This window comes from Macrosteles quadrilineatus, unplaced genomic scaffold, assembly GCF_028750875.1.
Source record: "Macrosteles quadrilineatus isolate MER2022 unplaced genomic scaffold, UCM_ALF_1.0 Scaffold_3__2_contigs__length_128488019, whole genome shotgun sequence".
NCBI classification, from domain to species: Eukaryota; Metazoa; Arthropoda; class Insecta; order Hemiptera; family Cicadellidae; genus Macrosteles; species Macrosteles quadrilineatus.
In genome coordinates this window covers 96,400,159-96,424,486 of record NW_026542596.1, presented here as the reverse complement: position 1 = coordinate 96,424,486, position 24,328 = coordinate 96,400,159, and the positions used below count along the sequence as shown (strand labels likewise).

The following is a 24,328-nucleotide window of genomic DNA, read 5'->3' as shown; positions in this document are numbered from 1 at the left end:
CACACTTGTGTTGTATTTTATACTCGTTACTACTAAATGCAGAGACGGGACCAAGAGTACTTAACTATTTGTCACTCGTCAAAGTTTTACTTTTGGTTACTATATGATTACAATTGATTTTTCCAAAAATATGTACATGATTTAATATGTTTTATGTAAAAAGGTCTCACTTTACAATTTAAATACGTTAAACTCATTCAATCGTATTTTAAATGCTCAGAATCATTTACTTTTAGTATGAGAAAATATAATTAAGGTAAATGCACCAGTAGCTGACAGTGCTCCAGAAGCTGACAGTTTGAGTTTCTTTACATTATAATGGGGTCTCTTAAAAATATGTACACATGATTGCATTGTTAGAAGAACATATGATTATTCTCGATTTGTTTACAAACAAATTAGTAAAATTTAGCCCATACTCGCTGAATGGTGGCGGTTTGAAAGCGACCCTGTCTGTACACATCACATTTTTCGATTCCCTTAATGAAATTGTTAAGAAGATAAGTTTGGTTTTTTGTCATTTCGCTAAATTTCTTAAATAGTATTAATGATTAGGCTCATTATTTTTATCAATTATACCTTTGTTGGCAATTTCATGAAGATATTGGGGTGTTAGGGGTTTTGGATTTAAAATTATATCAATGTCAAATTATATCAATTTTACTAAGCATCCACAACCTGTGATGAAACTGTGTTTCTAATTTCATCACAATCAATGTAAATTTTCATCAAGTATGACAATTTCCAGATTTCATTTAGTTTCTTGGTATACACACTTGTGTTGTATTTTATACTCTTTGCTACTAAATGCAGAGACGGGACCAAGAGTACTTAACTATTTGTCACTCGTCAAAGTTTTACTTTTGGTTACTATATGATTACAATTGATTTTTCCCAAAATATGTACATGATTTAATATGTTTTATGTAAAAAGGTCTCACTTTACAATTTAAATACGTTAAACTCATTCAATCGTATTTTAAATGCTCAGAATCATTTACTTTTAGTATGAGAAAATATAATTAAGTTATGTCTATCTTATTTTGTTTGTCGTCCACTAATTCACTGATCGCATTTAATGTTGTTGCTTAAAAGGAAAGAGTCGTATTTAACACGTTCGCTACTGAAATAGTACGAAACAGAAACAATTTAAGTTAGCGCATGGAAGCAAATTAAGGTTATCTGATTAATTATAGTGATTATAAGCCAATCATCGGTCTCAGGTAAGAGACACGACTCTCGGCTCTTCAAAAAATCTATTCTATACCATCAATCATTATTAGACTGTACTGTTGCTTATAATCGGAGTAGTCAAGTAGATACTCAAAAATCACTGCGAGTATCAACAGATACAGAATTTTCGTAGTAAACAACCCCTTGCTTTAAATCGCAACAATTTACATTAACTTATCGCTTATAAATTGTAGTTTCTTTTAGTTTAAGCAGCATTTGTTTTTTGTCTCTTGATAATTTGTTATTATTGTTTAATAAACACACTTCTATAGATTTAGGCTCAGTGACACCTAGTGGTGACTAGACGAACTGTTGCGCGCTTTAGTTACGGGGATACATGTTAGTAGCGCTAGCGTAGTCGTCAAACGCAGTACGTTGTCGCTATTTACGCGACAACGGCTTGTAGACGACGGAACAGTACTGTAATATAAATTTTATATAAAACTGAATTATATATAGAATAGATAGATTAAAATCAGGTGTGATTATTCGTTTGTATAACTGTATTCTGTTTAGTTTATTTCAGCTGAACTTAAGCAATCAATCGTTTTATTAATACTTATGAAGTCAAACGGGATGAAGCCCGTGGGTAACAGCTAGTACTATATACTTTTCTTTTTAAGATGTTTATTTTATAGGCCATGACCACAGAAAACGTAGTACGTTTTCTGTGGCCACGACGTAGGAAGAATGTAATAAACGCTAACAGTGCAGAGTTTGGGAATATTTGTATTTTCTATTATATCTATAAACATTTTTGTATTTATTAATTCAATAAAAATCATGAAACATGATTGCTCCGCTCAGCTGGCTTTCACTGCTATGAAAGCAATCCTAGTTATTTGTTTGGTTCAAAAGTTATAGTAATAATACTAGGAACCAAGGTACATATTTTGGTCTTTTTTACATAAGATGCAAAAACGATGAAATAATATTGTTTTACTACTGTATCTATCTGTATTTATTTATTTTTAACTGTACAGCTCAGCGATTCAAATGGAGAATTGTTATATTGTAAAGGAAATATATCACGTTTTCATTCATGTTAAATTCAATCACATCGGAAACATTATTTCCAATTCAACACCTATTTAACAAAAGCATTTAAATGTTGTTCAAAGGTTTATTGCGGACATTTTCCATCACGAATGTAAAAAACAATACACAACGTTTCGGGATCTGGAATCTGATCCCGTCTTCATTACCGCTGCTTAAGTCCGGTGATCCCTGTGACATTAGGAACTACCGTCCAATAACCATATTGTCTGCCATCTCTAAAGTCTTCGAGAGCTTGGTTTTGGACATGCTGAAGCCTATCTTTGGGGGAATCATTCATGACAGTCAGCATGGATTTGTCACCGGGAGGTCTACAACAACCAACCTACTGCTCATTCAAGAAAAGGCTCTCTCAGCAGTTAGAAAAGGATCCCAACTGGATACTGTTTATATTGATTTTGCTAAAGCGTTCGACAAGGTGGATCACAACATTCTCATCTCTAAACTTAAGGGGTATGGATTCCTTAACCCATTAGTCAGTTGGTTTCAAGACTACCTGGCTGATCGTCACTTGGCTGTCAGGATCGGCTCCGTTGTGTCAAGACCCTTTTATCAGACTTCTGGGGTTCCACAGGGTTCACATTTGGGACCGTACCTCTTCAATCTATTCATTAATGATCTTCTTGACCAGATGGACGTAGGTGCCCTCATGTTCGCCGATGATCTGAAGCTTTTTTGCGAGGTGTCTTCTGACAATAACGCTGCACAGTTACAGATGAGCCTGGATAAGGTTATGATATGGTGTGAGGACAATAATATGAAGATAAATCCCAGCAAATGTTCTGTTATAACGTACCATCGCTCTCTTAATCCGCTCATATTTTTGTATTTTTTGGGAGTAGACAGTATTCCAAGAACCACGACCATCAAAGACCTAGGAATTATTTTCTCACACGACCTACGGTTTGGAGATCATGTGGACCATGTTACCAAGAAAGGAAACAAAATGCTGGGATTCATCATACGATTCACACGAGGTATCCGTTGTCCCCATGCTTTGAAGTCTCTGTACTGCGCATTAGTCAGACAGGGTCTTGAATATGCTTCTGTGGTCTGGTCGCCCTACACGGAATTCGACAGGCAACGCTTGGACGCCATCCAGAAAAGATTTCTTCGTCTGGTCTGTGTTAGAAATGGCTACTCCTATAGAGACGCTCCCGTGGACGACTGTGCACAGATGCTGGGATTGCATCCTTTAGACCTTCGAAGAGATGTTGCTGACCTGTGTCTCCTATACAAGATCATGAATGGCATTCTCAGTTGCTCCGAACTTCTTCTGGAGATCGACATCAGGGTTCCAGGCAGAACTCGTCTCAGAGCATTTTTTGGCCGGCGCTTCAGGTCAACATCCTACGACGCCAACAGTCCACTCGCTAGGATTCTTCGCCTGGGAAACACGGTGTCAGGTGCAGTGGACTTCTTCTTCGACGGCTTCAAACTAGCTCGAAGAAAGTTCCTCACGGTCCTTGGCGAACAACGGAATGAAATTGCTTAGTTGATCTTTTTGTCGATGATTGTCTCACCTTCAAATGTTTTTGTTGTTATTCAGCCTTACGCTATTTTTAAAAATTTTTGGCATTCATTTACATATTTATTGTAACGGGTATTGTTATTTATTTATATTGTATTTATTAATATTGTTATTTATTAATATTGTTATTTATTCATATTGTTATTTATTTATATTGTTGTCATTTATTATATTGTTGTCATTTATTTATATTGTTATTAACTTTATTGTTATTTATTGTTGATTTTTCTATTGTTCTTTCGATTGTCACATTGTTTATGCAAGATGGAAACTGTTTGTTGCCTTTTTTTTTCAAATGGCTCTGCCGTTGGAATGATAATAAATAAATAAATAAATAAATTACAACTAACAATACACAAACGCCCAACCTAAGTTGGAATACACTACCGAGGGTAGTAGTCAAAAAATATGCACTGTATAGCAGTCAAGTCATGATACAACATGCAATTAATAACAAATCACAAAACACTATAATCTATAAAAGGTTTACGTACAAAAAACTCACACAATGGAACACTAACAACACCGTACGCTATGACTCCACCAATGAGACTGAACCAACATGGCTGACCAATCGGAAACACGGAGACAACAGAAATGGCTTCCGGTCCCTGGAAAAGTAAAACCAACAAAATGGCGGAGCGATGTACGATGCCGCAAGATGGGTGTTAATTATGTTTATTCCTATCACGAGTTTTACTACGAGTTAACATAACGTGCGAATTATGAGGAGAACTCGTTATTTCCCTATTTATTGAACAATTAAGTTCCCTATCCTTTAGTTCCTTGTTCAAAATGGGTAGCCAAAGTGGCCTTATTTCAACCGATGACTGACTGATTGGTTGGTCTGCTAATTTAATGTATGAGGCTTCAATGAGTTTACGTTTGAAAAAATGAGGTTCCTTATGGACAATTTTTGCCTCTTCAAAATTCATACGATGATTTTCGGACCAGCAATGATGAGCGATCTTAGATTTTTCTACTAAACCTTTTTTGGTGTTTTCTCTGTGTTCTTTGATTCTAATGTTCAACGGTCTTTTTGTCTCGCCATAGTAAGGCCTGGAACAATCATTGCAATTTATTCTGTAAACACAGTTTTTAGTATCCTGAGTGTCATTTTTGGGTTTTGTTTTGACGAGACTCTGCCTAAGTGTGTTTTGTGTCCTAAATGCTGTTTGCACATTAAATTTTCTAGCAACCCTTCTGATTTTTTCCGACAGACCTGACACATACGGGATTGACATGTGGACGAGTTTTTCCTTGCGATTTTGTAAAGGTTCACGCGTAGCCCTATCTTTCTTGCATTTGTTTATAATGGATCGAGGGTATCCGTTACTAGCCAAATCCTGTTCTACTTTCTTAATTTCATCCTTTAACTCATCCGGATTGGAGCAAATGCTCTTAGCCCTGCCAAACAGAGAGTAAGCAATCCCCTCCTTGACAGAAATTTGGTGGTTTGATTGAAAGTTTAGATACTGCCCTGTGTGTGTCTTTTTTCTATAAACAGATGTTCTGAGACTGTTCAAATGCTTTTCTACGCACACGTCCAAAAAGGGGAGTTTGTTTTGTGATTCCACCTCCATGGTTAGTTTTATGGAGGATGAAACGCTATTAAGATGCTCTAAAAACTCATTCAATTTATCATCTCCTTGAGGGAAAACCACGAAAGTGTCATCGACATATCTCCACCATATCCTCGGTTTGAGCCGAGCTGAAGCCAAAGCTTTTTGCTCAAACTCCTCCATAAAGATGTTGGCAAAAATAGGTGACAATGGTGACCCCATGGCCATACCCTCATCTTGACGGTATAATTTACCCTCTAATTGGAAATAGTTACATTGAGTACACAACTCCAAAAAGTTCCATTATGACGTTAACAGGGAGTTTAGTTCTGTTTGCTAATGTATCGTCGTTTGTGAGACGAGTCTCAATAATTTTTAGGGTTTCCGAAACGGGGACATTCGTAAACAGACTTTCAACATCGAAGCTGACCAGCTTGTCAGTATCAGCCAGTACTGCTTGTAGGGAATTGTCTAAAGTCCTTCTGGACATTTTAAAGCCTTTAGTAGGAAACACTGATTCGTTTATCAAAAACTCCAAAGATTTTGTAGAAAAGTCTAAATCTATCGTACTGGCTGATACTGACAAGCTGGTCAGCTTCGATGTTGAAAGTCTGTTTACGAATGTCCCCGTTTCGGAAACCCTAAAAATTATTGAGACTCGTCTCACAAACGACGATACATTAGCAAACAGAACTAAACTCCCTGTTAACGTCATAATGGAACTTTTTGGAGTTGTGTACTCAATGTAACTATTTCCAATTAGAGGGTAAATTATACCGTCAAGATGAGGGTATGGCCATGGGGTCACCATTGTCACCTATTTTTGCCAACATCTTTATGGAGGAGTTTGAGCAAAAAGCTTTGGCTTCAGCTCGGCTCAAACCGAGGATATGGTGGAGATATGTCGATGACACTTTCGTGGTTTTCCCTCAAGGAGATGATAAATTGAATGAGTTTTTAGAGCATCTTAATAGCGTTTCATCCTCCATAAAACTAACCATGGAGGTGGAATCACAAAACAAACTCCCCTTTTTGGACGTGTGCGTAGAAAAGCATTTGAACAGTCTCAGAACATCTGTTTATAGAAAAAAGACACACCCAGGGCAGTATCTAAACTTTTAATCAAACCACCAAATTTCTGTCAAGAAGGGGATTGCTTACTCTCTGTTTGGCAGGGCTAAGAGCATTTGCTCCAATCCGGATGAGTTAAAGGATGAAATTAAGAAAGTAGAACAGGATTTGGCTAGTAACGGATACCCTCGATCCATTATAAACAAATGCAAGAAAGATAGGGCTACGCGTGAACCTTTACAAAATCGCAAGGAAAAACTCGTCCACATGTCAATCCCGTATGTGTCAGGTCTGTCGGAAAAAATCAGAAGGGTTGCTAGAAAATTTAATGTGCAAACAGCATTTAGGACACAAAACACACTTAGGCAGAGTCTCGTCAAAACAAAACCCAAAAATGACACTCAGGATACTAAAAACTGTGTTTACAGAATAAATTGCAATGATTGTTCCAGGCCTTACTATGGCGAGACAAAAAGACCGTTGAACATTAGAATCAAAGAACACAGAGAAAACACCAAAAAAGGTTTAGTAGAAAAATCTAAGATCGCTCATCATTGCTGGTCCGAAAATCATCGTATGAATTTTGAAGAGGCAAAAATTGTCCATAAGGAACCTCATTTTTTCAAACGTAAACTCATTGAAGCCTCATACATTAAATTAGCAGACCAACCAATCAGTCAGTCATCGGTTGAAATAAGGCCACTTTGGCTACCCATTTTGAACAAGGAACTAAAGGATAGGGAACTTAATTGTTCAATAAATAGGGAAATAACGAGTTCTCCTCATAATTCGCACGTTATGTTAACTCGTAGTAAAACTCGTGATAGGAATAAACATAATTAACACCCATCTTGCGGCATCGTACATCGCTCCGCCATTTTGTTGGTTTTACTTTTCCAGGGACCGGAAGCCATTTCTGTTGTCTCCGTGTTTCCGATTGGTCAGCCATGTTGGTTCAGTCTCATTGGTGGAGTCATAGCGTACGGTGTTGTTAGTGTTCCATTGTGTGAGTTTTTTGTACGTAAACCTTTTATAGATTATAGTGTTTTGTGATTTGTTATTAATTGCATGTTGTATCATGACTTGATTGCTATACAGTGCATATTTTTTGACTACTACCCTCGGTAGTGTATTCCAACTTAGGTTGGGCGTTTGTGTATTGTTAGTTGTAATGCGTTAGTTAAGTTTTTTTCACCTGAAGACGGGATCAGATTCCAGATCCCGAAACGTTGTGTATTGTTTTTTACATTCGTGATGGAAAATGTCCGCAATAAACCTTTGAACAACATTTAAATGCTTTTGTTAAATAGGTGTTAAATTGGAAATAATGTTTCCGATGTGATTGAATTTAACATGAATGAAAACGTGATATATTTCCTTTACAATATAACAATTCTCCATTTGAATCGCTGAGCTGTACAGTTAAAAATAAATAAATACAGATAGATACAGTAGTAAAACAATATTATTTCATCGTTTTTGCATCTTATGTAAAAAAGACCAAAATATGTACCTTGGTTCCTAGTATTATTACTATAACTTTTGAACCAAACAAATAACTAGGATTGCTTTCATAGCAGTGAAAGCCAGCTGAGCGGAGCAATCATGTTTCATGATTTTTATTGAATCAATAAATACAAAAATGTGCTATTAGCGTACGGTGTTGTTAGTGTTCCATTGTGTGAGTTTTTTGTACGTAAACCTTTTATAGATTATAGTGTTTTGTGATTTGTTATTAATTGCATGTTGTATCATGACTTGACTGCTATACAGTGCATATTTTTTGACTACTACCCTCGGTAGTGTATTCCAACTTAGGTTGGGCGTTTGTGTATTGTTAGTTGTAATGCGTTAGTTAAGTTTTTTTCACCTGAAGACGGGATCAGATTCCAGATCCCGAAACGTTGTGTATTGTTTTTTACATTCGTGATGGAAAATGTCCGCAATAAACCTTTGAACAACATTTAAATGCTTTTGTTAAATAGGTGTTGAATTGGAAATAATGTTTCCGATGTGATTGAATTTAACATGAATGAAAACGTGATATATTTCCTTTACAATATAACAATTCTCCATTTGAATCGCTGAGCTGTACAGTTAAAAATAAATAAATACAGATAGATACAGTAGTAAAACAATATTATTTCATCGTTTTTGCATCTTATGTAAAAAAGACCAAAATATGTACCTTGGTTCCTAGTATTATTACTATAACTTTTGAACCAAACAAATAACTAGGATTGCTTTCATAGCAGTGAAAGCCAGCTGAGCGGAGCAATCATGTTTCATGATTTTTATTGAATCAATAAATACAAAAATGTGCTATTAGCGTACGGTGTTGTTAGTGTTCCATTGTGTGAGTTTTTTGTACGTAAACCTTTTATAGATTATAGTGTTTTGTGATTTGTTATTAATTGCATGTTGTATCATGACTTGACTGCTATACAGTGCATATTTTTTGACTACTACCCTCGGTAGTGTATTCCAACTTAGGTTGGGCGTTTGTGTATTGTTAGTTGTAATGCGTTAGTTAAGTTTTTTTCACCTGAAGACGGGATCAGATTCCAGATCCCGAAACGTTGTGTATTGTTTTTTACATTCGTGATGGAAAATGTCCGCAATAAACCTTTGAACAACATTAACTCACCATCACCAACAATGAACTTCAAACAAAGCATTTAAATGTTTATTTTTATAAACATTGATCATGTAACCTGATCAATAAAGATAGATAAGAGATAAAATAAAAGATCAGGGGCCCATTTCATAATAAACTACAAGTTACAAGTAACAACTTGTAACCATCGAGTAATAATAGAGATCGATGCTTGTAACTTGTAATTTCCATTAGATTTGCATTGAGCGATCAGCTGATTTACTAATAATATTAGTTTGTACTTTATTATGAAATGGGCCCCAGGGGTGTATTTTAAAGATCAAGAAAAACATAGCTGGATAACATAAATATACAAAAATCATACGAACCGTTTTGTTTTTATACTAGCTGTTGTACCCGTGCTTTGCAACGGGAAGATGACACAAAATAGAACATTTTAATCTTTACATCTGTCGCATATAATACTGTAGTTACACCTCCCGCCAACGCTTATAGAAACACAATTCAACTTTTATGGCCTTAATAGAAACGTTTAAGCATAGATAAAACGGACTATGTTTTATCTATGGTTTAACACGTTCGCTACTGCAATAGTACGAAATTTTTCATTCACATGGACCAGCGACGCACATATGCGACGGCCGGTTTCCATCCATAGACTGCAGTCGCATATTTGCGACAGGGTTATAATATTATTAAAATGCTCATATCTTTGTAATGGTCTATTTGTAGGCACTGAATTCCCTGCAGTGGTCTACAGAGATGTCTGACGCACAACTGCGTCGCTTGGTCTGTGGATATGATGATTGGTGACGTCATATGATAGTTGGAAAAACTGGTCTTTACTTTTCTGCATCACTGTATGTGTGTATGCTGCATTATCCCATGTAGTTTTTATATTTGTTCAGTTATAAACTGTTCTTGAATAATCTGTTTTTTTACTTACTTTCACCTCAAAACACAAACAAAAATGAACTGTCGCATATATGCGACGTTTGGTCTATTTCAAGAAAACTATGATAATTTTCACTATTGTTTTCGCTGTAGACCGGGCGTCGCAAATATGCGACATTACAAAAGGTTATAAAAAAAAAAAAAACAAGAATACATTATTTACAAACACGATTGTAGCGTATTGCAATGTAAATGATCACTGTTTTACAGGTTTTCGCCCGTGGTCTGTGTGTAGTGTTAACCAAGTGGGTCTATGTGTAAGATTCAAATGTATACCTCGGTATGTGCAATGACCGCTCAGTAGTGAACGTGTTAAGCGTTAAGTTATAAAAAACAGAGAAAAAGAGTTCCATAGGTTTACCCCGTTATGAAATTCGTAAGCTTTTAACAAGCATTTAGTACCGTTTTGTATTTTTTTATCATTTACCTCCTTCCCTAAAATACTTATACCTAACTTATAAAATAAAATAAAAGTCAGGGTACATGTCAACGCCAAAATCATAACTGCCTTAAATATCAAACTGTATATGCCATATTATTGTACTAGTTTGGTACCGCCAGAAATTATAGATAAGATTAAGATTGTTTGGACCATTAAATTGAGGACTTACACTTAAAACATAAGTTGTAGCTATATTACTGTATACAGATTAATGATTTACTCATTTTTTACCTGTTTGTTTGTACCACTAAAAGAAATGTACCACCTTCGGTACTCAGATATGACAAACTTCAGGTCTACGCCAGAAACACAAGCTCAATAATTTTAGAAAAGAAAACTACGTTATGATGCTGTGCTTCGTGCCTTTTTGTACCACTAAAAGAAAAATAGAGTACTACCTTCGTAAATGACTTATTGACCAATTTCAGGTTGGGGTACGGAAAACACTAGTTTTATATGTCACCAAATAAATTGTATCATAACTTTGCTCGATTTTCGTTCCTCCAAAAGAAGATTTTGTACCAAATTCGTAACAGATATATTTTCAAGTCCGGGTACTTTGATAGTTTGCGATGACGGTGCCCCCCCCCCTTAATTTGATCACCCTTTATAATACGGCTTGATTGAAGTCAAGATAAGTTGCTAGTAATTAAGGAAATAATAAATATAATTTATAATTACCACCAACAAGCAATCCCTTAGCTGTTTGGATGCACAAGGCCACAGTAAGAATGCACACGGGTATCTCAAATAATATTATGTGAGTAGGTAGACTATTAAAACTATAACTCACAGCACGATGTTTTCAAGCACAGGCATGTTGTAGTCCGCCAGGCGACATTCGGGCTGCTCCAGACCTTCAGCACAGATGTTGGGACAGGCGAGGTAGAGCAGCAGGCAGAACAGCCTAGTGAGGCAGCGCGCCCCAGGCAAGATCACCAGGCGAGTACGACGCATGGCTGTAGATGCAATACACAAAACAATTAAATGATTACAAGGCAAGGTAGAACCATGGACAGAATTAAATATAGACTGTCAGCCGTGCTGTGGTTTATACGATTCACATAAATGGGATGGCTAAATGGAGTTTATAAAGTCTATGGTGCAATTCCAGCGACCCTAAACGGCAAATCATTGGAATGTGGAATTTGGTAATCACGTAATTGGATTATTTTGTAGTAATTATGCTCAACTACATTAATCCGATTGTTCTTTTCTTTTGTTTTGTATTTGTAATGTGGTTGTTTAGATGATTCGTTGACTAACATAGGTGAGTTATGATTCTTTTGTTTACTTTTTGTTGTTATCTTTCAAATAATGTTATGGCGATCAATAAACCCATAATGCCCATGTTAAATTCACAAAAGTTTAAACTCATGAAGGAAAAAGCCCTGTAGTCCTATTCGTACCATTTCAGAAGAACCTTCCCGTAGATGGGTTCTATAACTGTGTTAAATCTCTCGCGTATCGCTTCAGTTGTTCAGGAGAAGTATTTGTAAAAGAAAAGCAGGAGTTTAGTACCATTGACTATTGGATACAGAAGTTGTATCAATAGTCAAAGGTAGCACTGTAAGAGATTCGCTAAAAAAGCGCAATTCACCGGCAATGTTATTTAAATTTAATACTATTGTAATACATAAACCTTTGTAGGTTTTATGTACATACAAATAATGCAAGGCTGTGTGTTTCATAAAATTCGTCGGAAACGCAATAGGCTTATTGTTTAGTTATACAAATTGTTGTCCGAATTTAAGACTTCGCTTACGTTTTCGCTTATGTTACGCGCAACCATCGTTATATTTAAGCATTGAATAAAAGGCGTTTTAAGTTTTCAATAGCTCTCAGTTAATATAGAAACTGAGAGCTCAATGCAATAGAAACTAATGGGTTCCAAAAATTAGTATTTTTTTTTACAATAAAAGGGGTTTTTAAAACATTGATATCAATTCATGCATTAAACAAGTCAATAAAATAATTCTCATAATCAATTATTATACATATTATTTTAAATGTGAAAATTTGTGTGTTTGTAAGCTTGTTCGTTTGAGGCTCAACCACGCTAACAAAAAAAAAAAAAAAAAAAAAAAAAAAAAACAGAAAGAAGGCATTATACACAACTTCCATCAAAGAACACTACTTAAAAAAAATTACAAACTCGACAACTGTACATCACAACACCTACTGGCCTACCTGTTGCTTGTAGGACGCTGGGGTGGGTTCTGGGCGCGCGGCAGGACCGGAGCTGTTTTATACCCTGGGAGACAATTTGTCGCAGGTGTTCAATCTCACAGCTGGGCGAGCCTAAGGGACATAACGTTATCAGCTGTTTGCAGCCGCACAATCACTGATAACCACAAGGTCGGGTAACGTGGTTATCACTCTTTTTCATCCCTCCATTCTTGGGCCCCACTCAAGCGAATGGAGTGTAAACGCCTTGTAGTGTCTTTCTTTGACTTTATATGATTCTTCGAATTGAGTTAGAAAAATTCATAGTATTCTGATAAGCACAAAATTATGTTCTGATTTTGTTATTTTTTCTATAGATTTTTGAACTTAAATTGAAATATAAGAATGAGTAATGAATATGAAGTTTGAAAATATTAGTCATTGCTTTCCATCTATTGCGTTATGAATTTAATTTAAAATCTCAAAATGCATTGAAAAAACAATTTATAATGGTATATACCAAAATGGCGAGGTTAGATAGCAACAAGACCAGTGTTGGACTGTTTTCAAGAAAAAACCAACAACAACAACACAACAAAACAATTATGATGGCATAAACCTCCCCCCGCCCCAAAAATTAAATATGTGTATTTTTAAATTGAAGGTTTGGTACTGTAGAATCTATTTTAAATTTAACATAATTTATTTTGAGGTAATTTGTAAACAGTTTTTTTGCATGATAAGGCGTTAAGGAAAGAAACTAAATAAAGAGAATTGTCATTGTCTATTGTCCAATCCTTCTAATATAGATCGGGCTTTAGTTGATTATTAACTAAGTTTTAAATGCAAGTGTAATGTAAAAGTAAATTCGACTCTTCGTTAATGGAAAAAATTACCTGCAGTTTAGCTTTTGCTTATTCTGCTCGTAAATTTTTTAAACAGAAAAATGTTCATTACTTTTTGTGAAACATGATCCAAAGAAGTTTCACGGACTCTTCTTGTATGTGTTTTGTACTAGATATACAATAAGCTAAACCTTTATACAATAATCTTTGAAAAGATTGTCTTCAAAAAGGTCGTACCCCAAAGAAATAGGCATTTAATAAATAAATGAATTGAATAGTGTACGAAACTAATTCATTTGATTTGATTATTAGTGACTCAGATAAAAACCTGTTTTAGTAAAACTATCTTACAGAGGAATTTGAAGCAATCATTGAACCAAAATCTTGCAAAAGCAAAGTACAGGTGTTTCTTGTAACCAAACAATACATGTTTTGGGGAACATTGTTTAATTTACATTTTGATAAAGTACATTAAAGTTTTACTTAACTAAATAAATAAAATAAATACTTAACTATTTACAGTAATTTTCTCTTAATCTTATGTAACTAGCAAAAAAACATACTCAATGAGTCTTACTAAGCATACATAGACTACATAGCCTACTTACTTAGTAACATAGAATAATCAACAGAGCAAAATATTACTATAACCAATCCTTAGTATAGTTTTTTTTAATTAGTTCTTTTAACACTACTCTGCTTGAAACTGTAAAGTTTGTAAAAGTTTGTGATCAATTGGGATCAGCTTAAGGCTACTAAAAGGCGTGTTTCTGAACGTAATGTTTACTAGTAGTTAGTCTTGAATTGCACTTCCACTTTTATGCTATTCTAACCAATAACAGTTAGATGTTTTTTCTCGGAATTCCTCTATTATGCAATTCTATTTACTCCAGTCAAAACCACTTTGTAAAATTAACGAAAAGTTTATTTAACCACCAATTTTAAATAATAGAGAAACTTACCACAAACACACTAAAACGTTACCGGACTTGTAGCTCAAGCCAAAATAATCTTCGATAGGAATAAACTGCAATTGGATGAACCCTCTACACACAGAATCCAAATTATTACATAACTTATTCCATACCATTCATTTTAATGTTAAACATCGTAGAGTATTCCTATAGTTACTGGTTTGATATCTATTCACCATTATGAATGATTTCAAGTACGAGGGTAGGTCTAATTCACAGCAATAACTGTGAAGAACAAGTTTTAATGGTTACAATGAAGCGGCACTCTTTTTGCCAGTTTTATGACAGCCATTATCTTTTTTTTAAACGTGACAAAGCTGTACACTTTCATAAATATTTGCGAATCTTAATAAAACCATTCCTTGCTCGATGAAAACAACGCGTTTTTTTAACGTTCCAGGATTAAGCTTCTGAATTATGCAGACCTGATCCACAAAAAGAAACACAAGGACTTTCCCTCACTTATTTCTTCTCTGCAGTGAAGGTTGGGTGTACAGCGTTACTCCTTGACCGCATACTCCGGGCAGCTTCGGTCACTCTGGTCAACTCTGATGAAGAACGCTCGTGAGATGTTGTTGCGATCTATAGCAGAATACGCCTTCTCCATCACCTCCAGCGGTGGCGAACGGTCCCGGGTCAGGATCCACGCGTTCCCTGCAGACATAGGAGTGGAGTGTACCAAACGGTAAATGTTTCAAGTTAAAAGCTAGTGGTGTCAACACACATAGTTCAAATCCAGCCTTTGGTGGAGAATTTGCTAATTCGGTAAAAGTTTCCTTCGCCTTAGAAACCCTTTTTCAAGTACCTACATAGGCTACAGCCTATTTTAGGCTTCGAACGCTGTTTCGTGACATTATTCAAAAGTTTGGTGTTTGGTGGGATTTTAATTTGGGCATCCAGAACAAAGTTCGAAACTATTTGGCCAGCTAACCCCATAGTTTATACAGCTGCAGTATAGAGACTGTCTTAAATTGGGTCGTATAACCTTTTTATTGCTGACCTGGTTTCATTATAACACTGTTCAGTAGAATAGTGGAATCACGCTGTTTTGAGCTTATTTTAGCTAAATTGTCCTGGACCAATTTTTTTACACTCCAAAATGATTCAAGTTATTAATTATTTCAGACAAATTACATAATGGCGGATAGTGTCTAAACTAATTTGAAAAAGAAAAAAATGTCACTGGATATTTTATGCTTATTTTGTTATGCATAACCTGGTTTTACAGAACCCAGTACTTATGTTTGTAACACCGTAATATGTAGGTATTGTTATTTACAGAATCACAGATCTTGGGATTGTTTTCACATTACTTCAGGCTAGTCCTAGAGGGTTGCGGCATTATCACATGGATAAAATCCATTGGTGGTTTGGCAGGATTTGAACCCGAGACCTTTAGGAACTGAAGTCCCACGCTCTAAACATTAGACAAAATATCAGATTGCAGTCAAGATATATTTAATAAACAATACTCACTCGTGCTGAGCACTGAACCAATGTCTACGCATGAGTAGACCACGGCGTAGTTGTCATAGTCAGTGTCGAGAATCCAGTGATTTACAGACAGGTCCACTGTAACACACACAATCAAAACATTACAAGTCTTATACGCGATTAAAGATTTACCTAAAAACGTTTTGATCAAAACTGTACATAGCTACTTTTTTCAATTGAAGTGTTTTTGATGACATTCTCATTAGAACTTCAATCAGGTAAGAATTTTTTGGTACCAGAAATATAAAGATAGTAAAATATTAAATTTGTCAAAGAAGACACAAAATGTTAACATACTTGGCAGGTATCGGACTATCATCTTGGCAGCTTCGCCTCTCTGGTCCGTCGGCCTCATCTGCCCCTTCATTGAGGAGTTTATATCGGTACTGTAACACACAATGTTATAGTTAAACAATGAAAACAACCACCAAGCAAAACCAATACAATTAAATATTTATATACAGCATACATGAAACATACACAATCAGATTTTGTTGTCGTGAGTAAAATCAAGTTCAAACAGCTGTCAAACCATAAAAGACCTTTTTACCAGTCAGAAATTAGTTTGATAGATTTTGGTAATATTTTATCGATCAGGCCTGTGTACCCGCAATAGTTCCATTTTAACGATTGTTATTGTGGCATGTACGAACAAATCTACGAAATAAAATAATGTCTTCTTAGATACGATTTTCTATGAAAAATCGTCCACTGTGTGTTACTGTTAAACAATTTTACTAGAATTTTCACTAAACCAAACCATAAATAAATGGCTTTTCGAAACATTGCCTAAGGATTGACCCAAGTATTTTTTAATCACGAGTCATAACAGCATAACAATAATTACGAAAATATAATATTGTAATTTTGCTATATTACGTTTATAGAACGTCTCACAAATGTTGGATATGTCACATTTTTACAAATACAGATTCTAACTACATAATACTCGTTTGACCGACAAAATTTAGTAAGTAGTTGACAGGTGTCCTTTTATTAGGAGTATTTTCTGGCAGCGATTCACTACACGATATGAATTGCTCGATTTCGAGCAGTAACTCACAGCCAGCTGGTCTGTTTGGTGAGGATCACCAGCTGCGTGTTGTTGTCTGTGCTGGTGTCGGTGATGTTGTTGGTGACACATTTACCAGCGAACTCCATCAGGTTGAAGTAACGCTCCGCCTCGTACCAGCGACCCAAGTACTGCAGACAATACAGTTGATACAGCTTAGAGGTCAAATTAATACAAGAGTCTATTTTTCCACCACCACATAACTGAAAATCAGTATCTGACACGCTGGAATTTGATAAGAAATGCCAAATGGGTTTTTCGTGAATGGGATTTAGATGTTATCACAAAATCTGGTTGTTAATCCAAACAAGTTATTTACACCAGTAGTATTCATGCAACGTTTTCATTCATGTTAAATTCAATCACATCTATAAAATTTATATTACAGTACTGTTCCGTCGTCTACAAGCCGTTGTCGCGTAAATAGCGACAACGTACTGCGTTTGACGACTACGCTAGCGCTACTAACATGTATCCCCGTAACTAAAGCGCGCAACAGTTCGTCTAGTCACCACTAGGTGTCACTGAGCCTAAATCTATAGAAGTGTGTTTATTAAACAATAATAACAAATTATCAAGAGACAAAAAACAAATGTTGCTTAAACTAAAAGAAAATACGATTTATAAGTGATAAGTTAATGTAAATTGTTGCGATTTAAAGCAAGGGGTTGTTTACTAGGAAAATTCTGTATCTGTTGATACTCGCAGTGATTTTTGAGTAGCTACTTGACTACTCCGATTATAAGCAACAGTACAGTCTAATAATGATTGATGGTATAGAATAGATTTTTTAAAGAGCCGAGAGTCGTGTCTCTTACCTGAGACCGATGATTGGCTTATAATCACTATAATTAATCAGATAACCTTAATTTGCTTCCATGCGCTAACTTAAATTGTTTCGTACTATTTCAGTAGCGAACGTGTTAAATACAACTCTTTCCTTTTAAGCAACAACATTAAATGCGATCAGTGAATTAGTGGTCAATGAACAAAATAAGATAAACATATTTTTATTTTCTGATACTAAAAGTAAATGATTCTGAGCATTTAAAATACGATTGAATGAGTTTATCGTATTTAAATTGTAAAGTGACCTTTTTACATAAAACATATTAAATCATGTACATATTTTGGGAAAAATCAATTGTAATCATATAGTAACCAAAAGTAAAACTTTGACGAGTGACAAATAGTTAAGTACTCTTGGTCCCGTCTCTGTATTTAGTAGCAACGAGTACAAAATACAACACAAATGTGAATACCTGATCTTTGCCAAATATCATTTAGCAAGTTTACTAAATTTGGAAATTGTCATACTTGATGAAAATTGACATTGATTGTGATGAAATTAGAAACACAGTTTCCTCACAGGTTGTGGATGCTTAGTAAAATTGTGTTAGTTGGTTCATGGTTCAAATTAGCTGTTGTCATAAATGTCAAAAATAATAGTGCTGCACCCTGTTGGTAAACCTTTTAACTTTTTAATGCTATTGTATATCATAGAACTAACTTGTTTAGTAAGAACAGCTGACCAAATTCTTTATTTCCTTTTATAATATGAACTAGAGATCGTCCAGTGGTCGAAAACTCGACAAAAAACAGTTGGGCCTACAGTTGGATTTTTTTAGCTAAAAGCGGTTGAGTTGAATGTATTTGAGGTTTTATCAAAACAAACAAACTGGCTTGCTGTCAATTAGGGACAATGCTGTATTATATTTATAGGGATGCACTGTGGATTCGATGCTCCCTGGTGTGGATTAACGTCCGCACTATTTTTTTATAGTGAGTACTACGACTATCCGCAGTACTATCCTGATAATTAGACCAATTCTTAAATTACAAGGAAAAAATGTGGTTCGGATTCCACTCAGTAGGCAGTTATACAAGTCTTCGGTCCATGAAAACTCTCTGTGATACGTCACTTTAATAGACTATTTGGATACTGAAGTAGACATCCCATCTACATGGACCAGCTATTAAAGTGGACCTGCAAATATGTTAAAGTGATATAATCAAATTTTATGTAAACGGCAATTCGAATAATGCAATGAATTTAAAATAAAGGCATATTAAAATGAAGCTTAGAGTGAGTAGATTTGACGAAAACTGTTGGTATCGACAAATTTCTTAGGAACTCTGCCCCTCTGCTCCACAGGCCGATTTCCAATGGGCTACGTCTGACGTGCTTTGATTTCATTTTTAATTTATTTAATAAAACACCTGGCCAATGTAATTAACTGGTGTGGTGTTTGTTTATTTACTCACAAAAGATGTTTGTGGTGCTTTATTTAGATTGTGGAAATGAAGGAAATGTATTGGGCATTATTTATTAGCGTTATGTGTGTTTAAAGGAAGCTTCTTATTAGTATTGCTCAAAGTTTCAATTTATATAGTAAGCTACATGTAAAGAGGCTTAACTAAAATTGAAGAATTATGGTCAAACATCTCATTCATGATGTGTCAATATCAAGTAATTGATGTTATTGCTACACTAAGGTATGTTGTCATATTCTTTTGGTTCTTTAACATTCTATTGGGTTTAACATTATTGGTTTCATATTGTATTAACATCAAAAAAGGGATTTTAAAGTATACTTAGCCCACTTAGTAGAAAGGGACTATACTTTTTCCACAAAGGATAAAGGTACCTAGTACAAATCTCGTCAAATTATTGATTGAGATCGACTTCAATGCATGGTTTATCTGAATTCACTTTACTAACGAGGAGTTTCTTTAAAAATCAATGTCGTTTAAACAATTGCAAATCTTTTTCGCTCTACGGTCATAAACGAAAAATGAACAAATCTTACTGCTATTTTCATATTGTATTAATTTCTACAATTTTTTTTCGTTTTCTCTTCGTCTTTTGTTCAGTCACAGCCCAACGTTTGTTACATACCTGTCTTCAGAGAACTATAAAACCTATTTTTTTGTTCAATAATGCAAATACTGGTTTAATAATTCCATTCAGGTATAGAAGGCCTACAGTGCCTAAACCACGAGGAAATTACCCTTTCAACTTGCCTTAAACTTTGTCCACTGTTAAACGCATTGAATGTTTGTTACTTGTCATTCAAATGTGAGAATCACCATTGTAGAAAGTAAGCTATTTCAAGTTGTGTCTTTATAACTGTAAAATCTATTTCTGAGAGAGTTAGAGATTTTTGACGGATCACTCTTACTTTCCCGGTGGCTTGGTAAAACCACTTTCTACAGGTTTCGACTCATTTTCTTAATCTGAAATTTCACGGTACTATACAAAATGAGATCGCCACAATTTGTTTTAGCTGTCACATGTTAATTGTTGCAACAACGAATGATCAGCTGTGCTTAAAACATCAATTAAACTATGCCATTTTAGTAAATATTATGCCCGAGGCTATTAACAATGAGATTTTGATGTGCAAACCTATTTTTAAAATAGTGGTTCTTGTGCAAAAACCCAGAGATTGTTTGGAACACATTCCACCCTTGGTCAACATGGCACTGTTCCAGATTGGAAAACAATGGTGAACTGGGTAAAATTATTTAGGATAAACGCTTAAACCTTAAAAATAATCGGTGGGTGCCGCAAAATTCTTTGTACACCAGCAAATGTTGAAAGAGTGCGAGCCGCAGTAACTCAAAGTCCAAAGAGATTTGCCAGGAAGCTGTTGTTGTTGAAAGCTTTACGTTGGCTCCTTTTTTGGAAGGGGGGGGGGTTTCTAATAAGCTACTTGAAGTTCGAAGTTTTTCAAAGTCACCCCACAGATTTGCTTGAACAGAAGCTAAGAATTGTCCAAGAACTAAAGTGATTCCTGAAGAAATGCTGGAGGAGTATTTGATGGAGTTTTCAAGTGCCTAATGTCAAGTAGGACAAGGACGTCACTTGCAGGATTTCGCTCTCAAGAAATGGAAATATGACTTTGTTAAGTTAAAATGGCAAAATATAAGCTGTGTTTTGATGTGCTATTTATATCCATAGGGTGAATATTATTGAGTTTGTACTGCTTATAAATTGGGGCGCTTTCATTGCCCCACCCTGTATGTGTCAAGATTGCAATACGTTATAAACACTCGCTTTGTTCATTGTTTACAACTAGAGAATAATGAATTCACATTGGTATTAATCACTGAGCTAGAAAAAATTTTTAGGTAGTAATGACAAGGCAACTCTGCTATAAAATGCTATTAATTTTGTTATGTTGGTACCAACTAGGGGAATCAGCTCATTGGCCACGAATTAGTTTGAATTGTTTGGTTAGTACAACTGTAGGCCGACGTCTCGCAATTCTCTCATTCAGTGCTACCTCTTGTATCTCCAGCTGAGTAGTATTGATATAAAGCAATAATTTAAAAATCAGCTGACTACTGTAGTTACCCTTGATAGAGTGAAGTTCTCCACAGTAGACACTGCGCTGCAGGGACCCAGGAACGGTACTTGGGCTGTAGCCAGGTGAGCTAGCGACAGCAAGACACAGCATAGTAACAGCATGGTCTGGAAAATAAGTACATTCACAGTCAAAACCGGTGCATTGTGTCAAAAACTTAATGTGTGTTTTAATATAGGTTTAAAAGAACCTTTTTTGACTCATAATTCCTTAACTACAATATTTTGCATTGGAAAACAATTAGACCTAGTATCGTATAGTAAATAACTTAATTTCAGTTATAAGGTCTTTCATATTGAGGTAGTAATTTACTCTTTACTCCACATAACCATGAGTGGGAGTTATCACAAAGTATTTAGCTTGATTTTGAGTCGGTGAATAAAGTCAATGTTCATTGGGTCATTGTGGAAATTGCTTGTTAGTAAAACATAAGCTTTACAACGATCTGTTATGTAGAATCTGCCCCGTGCTTAATGTGGGAATGAATATAGGCCACAATAATATCATACCCAAACCAAAAAGCGACTGGAAACACAATTTCTAGAAACAAGAAACATTGAAATTACTCGTAAATGTGGGTTGTGTAGTAACTTGTTATGATCTTGTTAATGTTAACACATAACCAATCGTCTTCTTGATCATCTTGTTAATCAGACTCTACCCCTTCCACTTCCTCACTAAGTGTGGGAGTGGGATCCTGATTCACAAACCTTCCGAAACGCGTGTTTACTCATCAATGACGAAATTATAAAACATAAGTTTTTTGCTACCAAACAATAGCTTAAAACAAAGAATACAGTATGTCGTGGAATTAAACAAATAATACATCCATGTTACTGATCTTACACAGATTATTTGTCACCCAATCTAATATTTCCAAACTTCAAAGTATAAGATTTTTGACAAGACCCATTGCCGCGGCCCCGACCTTGCCCGAGGTCATGATAAGACGGTGAAAGTGATAAGCCCGAAGCTTTCTACCACAAGACCGGGTCCTGGTTGTGGTTGAGGTCCTACATATCAAGGTCAAGTACTCTGGGTACAATTACCGGATCTGTCTGACAATATCGATATAATTACTGGGTATCGACAATATCAATTACTTGCTGACTGCGGATATTGTCAACTCCAATTACCAAATATTTATGTTAGTATTGTTGTCGTCAATCACCAGATTAGAACGAAAACAAATAATGTTTTCTCAATATCTAATTTAGTATAATGTATCACTTACTTTCCCTGGTTCGTAATATACTAATTAACTCGTATAAGATGATAGTTTATTGTTTTTACATAGTGTAATTTATATCGATTACCGGATTCATAATTAACTATCACTGCTGAAAATACCCGTATCGATGTTACTAACTACTGAATTTAGTTACATCCAGTGTCATTGCATACCAATTTGATTCATAACAGAACGTAAATAAATAAGACAAATTTCTTACCAATATACTATTTACTAGGCCGTAGCACCGATATAGTTTGTAATGACATAACACGTCTTGAATGTAAACGTTAATTTTTTACTGGGGACAGAAAAAGATTCCAAATCCCATAACTTTTCACAAAAGTGTTACAAAAGTAGTGTAAACATATTGTACTTCTTATAAACGTGTAAAGGAGTAATCCTAATTACCTCTAGTGTGTTTGTTATCTCACTAAAAGCTTGAGGAACAACTAACCATAAAATGGAAGAATTGAGTATAATCGGTATAAAAAGGAACTAAATTAAAATTGTTTATGAAACATTATTAGTACTTGTATTGTTCTTTTAAGATCTAGTTTTATTGACATTGGCGTCATAATATTCATAAATTTAACAACAAACTTGTCTATTTCACAAGTAAAAACAAATTTCCCAATTGGTTTTTTGGTAAAATAATACAAATCAGATCGGTTCTCGGATTTTCTCTTAAAGTTAGTACTTAACACTTTAAACATGAAGCATCTTAAAAGTAAATGTTAATTTCATAAAACGCTCAAACATTGGAGCTCTCTTAATGTTTAGATAGAGTTAGTAACTTGTGTTCACATTTTAGCCTTTTCTGAGTGGAAAATCTTATTTAAAACTATAATGCTAAACATAGATCTAAAAATCTAAAGACAAAGGAGAGTACTACCTTGGGTGGTTGCGGGTGCGGGTGCGGGTGCGCGCGGAGAACGACTAACGGAGGATTGTGGGTCAGAAGGCTCAGGAAGAGCATTTCACCGGGTACCTTTCCACCGCGACCCAACTCTCTGTAGAGAGCTAGACGAGCAAAGAGACAAACCCGCAAAAAAGCGTAATCATTGGATTTAATAGCATCCTGTATTACAGTATTCGGATAAGTGTAAAGTACAACTCCAGGTTGAAAATAACAAGGTAGGATATTTTCGTTGAGCAGTTTGAGTTACACTTCAAGGGGATACGAGTATGTTTACTACTAATAATAATTGTAGTAGACAACTTTAAATGGTAGTTTACGCAACGATTACGTAAAGAAAATTTACGCAAGTTGCGTACACTACTTTACCTAAGACAGTATTTAATTACTAAAAATTACTACTCATAACTTTTAAGAGAGGCTATGTTTTCAAACCTCTCATCGCCACTGATGCAACGACTCGTTGTACCAATCACTCATTAATTGAATTGATCTTAAAAGCTGATAAGTTGATATTTGAAGCATTAACATTTTACTTTATTTCTCTCAGTCCTTGAACCTTATTGGTCCGTTACTAGTGTTGTAAAGTAAAAAGACAATGCATGCTGTAAAGTGAATATGTTAATTCTAAGAACTGAACTGAAAAGGCTAGTTTAAAAAATAACTGTCGTAATTTCATCACTAGGAGCGAAGTGGTTTTTTTTTTTACCAAAAAGACACTTTTGTTCCGTGTGATGGGCAACTATTTTCATCATACTGTGAAAATAACCTTCTAATCGTTACAGAATTAG

The 24,328-nt window shown here is 35.2% G+C and overlaps 2 protein-coding genes across 2 annotated transcripts in view; both read right to left on the bottom strand.

Moving 5' to 3' along the window:
• LOC128990681 (trichohyalin-like) overlaps window positions 1–12,673 on the bottom strand; it is a 28,210-nt gene extending 15,537 nt beyond the window's left edge. The window contains exons 1-2 of the mRNA XM_054413191.1: window positions 12,657–12,673; window positions 11,260–11,425 (exon numbers count right to left, since the gene is read on the bottom strand). Of these exons, the coding sequence (XP_054269166.1) occupies window positions 11,260–11,423 (164 nt within the window). The 5' untranslated portion in view covers window positions 11,424–11,425; window positions 12,657–12,673. The remainder of the gene's footprint in view (window positions 1–11,259; window positions 11,426–12,656) is intronic.
• Window positions 12,674–14,837: 2,164 nt separating this feature from the next.
• On the bottom strand, window positions 14,838–23,597 carry LOC128989386 (apolipoprotein D-like). The gene is made up of 6 exons (XM_054411276.1): window positions 23,514–23,597; window positions 21,378–21,494; window positions 17,009–17,148; window positions 16,243–16,331; window positions 15,928–16,023; window positions 14,838–15,105 (listed from the first exon to the last, which is right to left on the bottom strand). Exons 1-6 carry the CDS (start codon window positions 23,595–23,597, stop codon window positions 14,951–14,953), a joined length of 681 nt encoding a protein of 226 aa, XP_054267251.1. The 3' UTR covers window positions 14,838–14,950.
• Window positions 23,598–24,328: the final 731 nt, after the last annotated feature.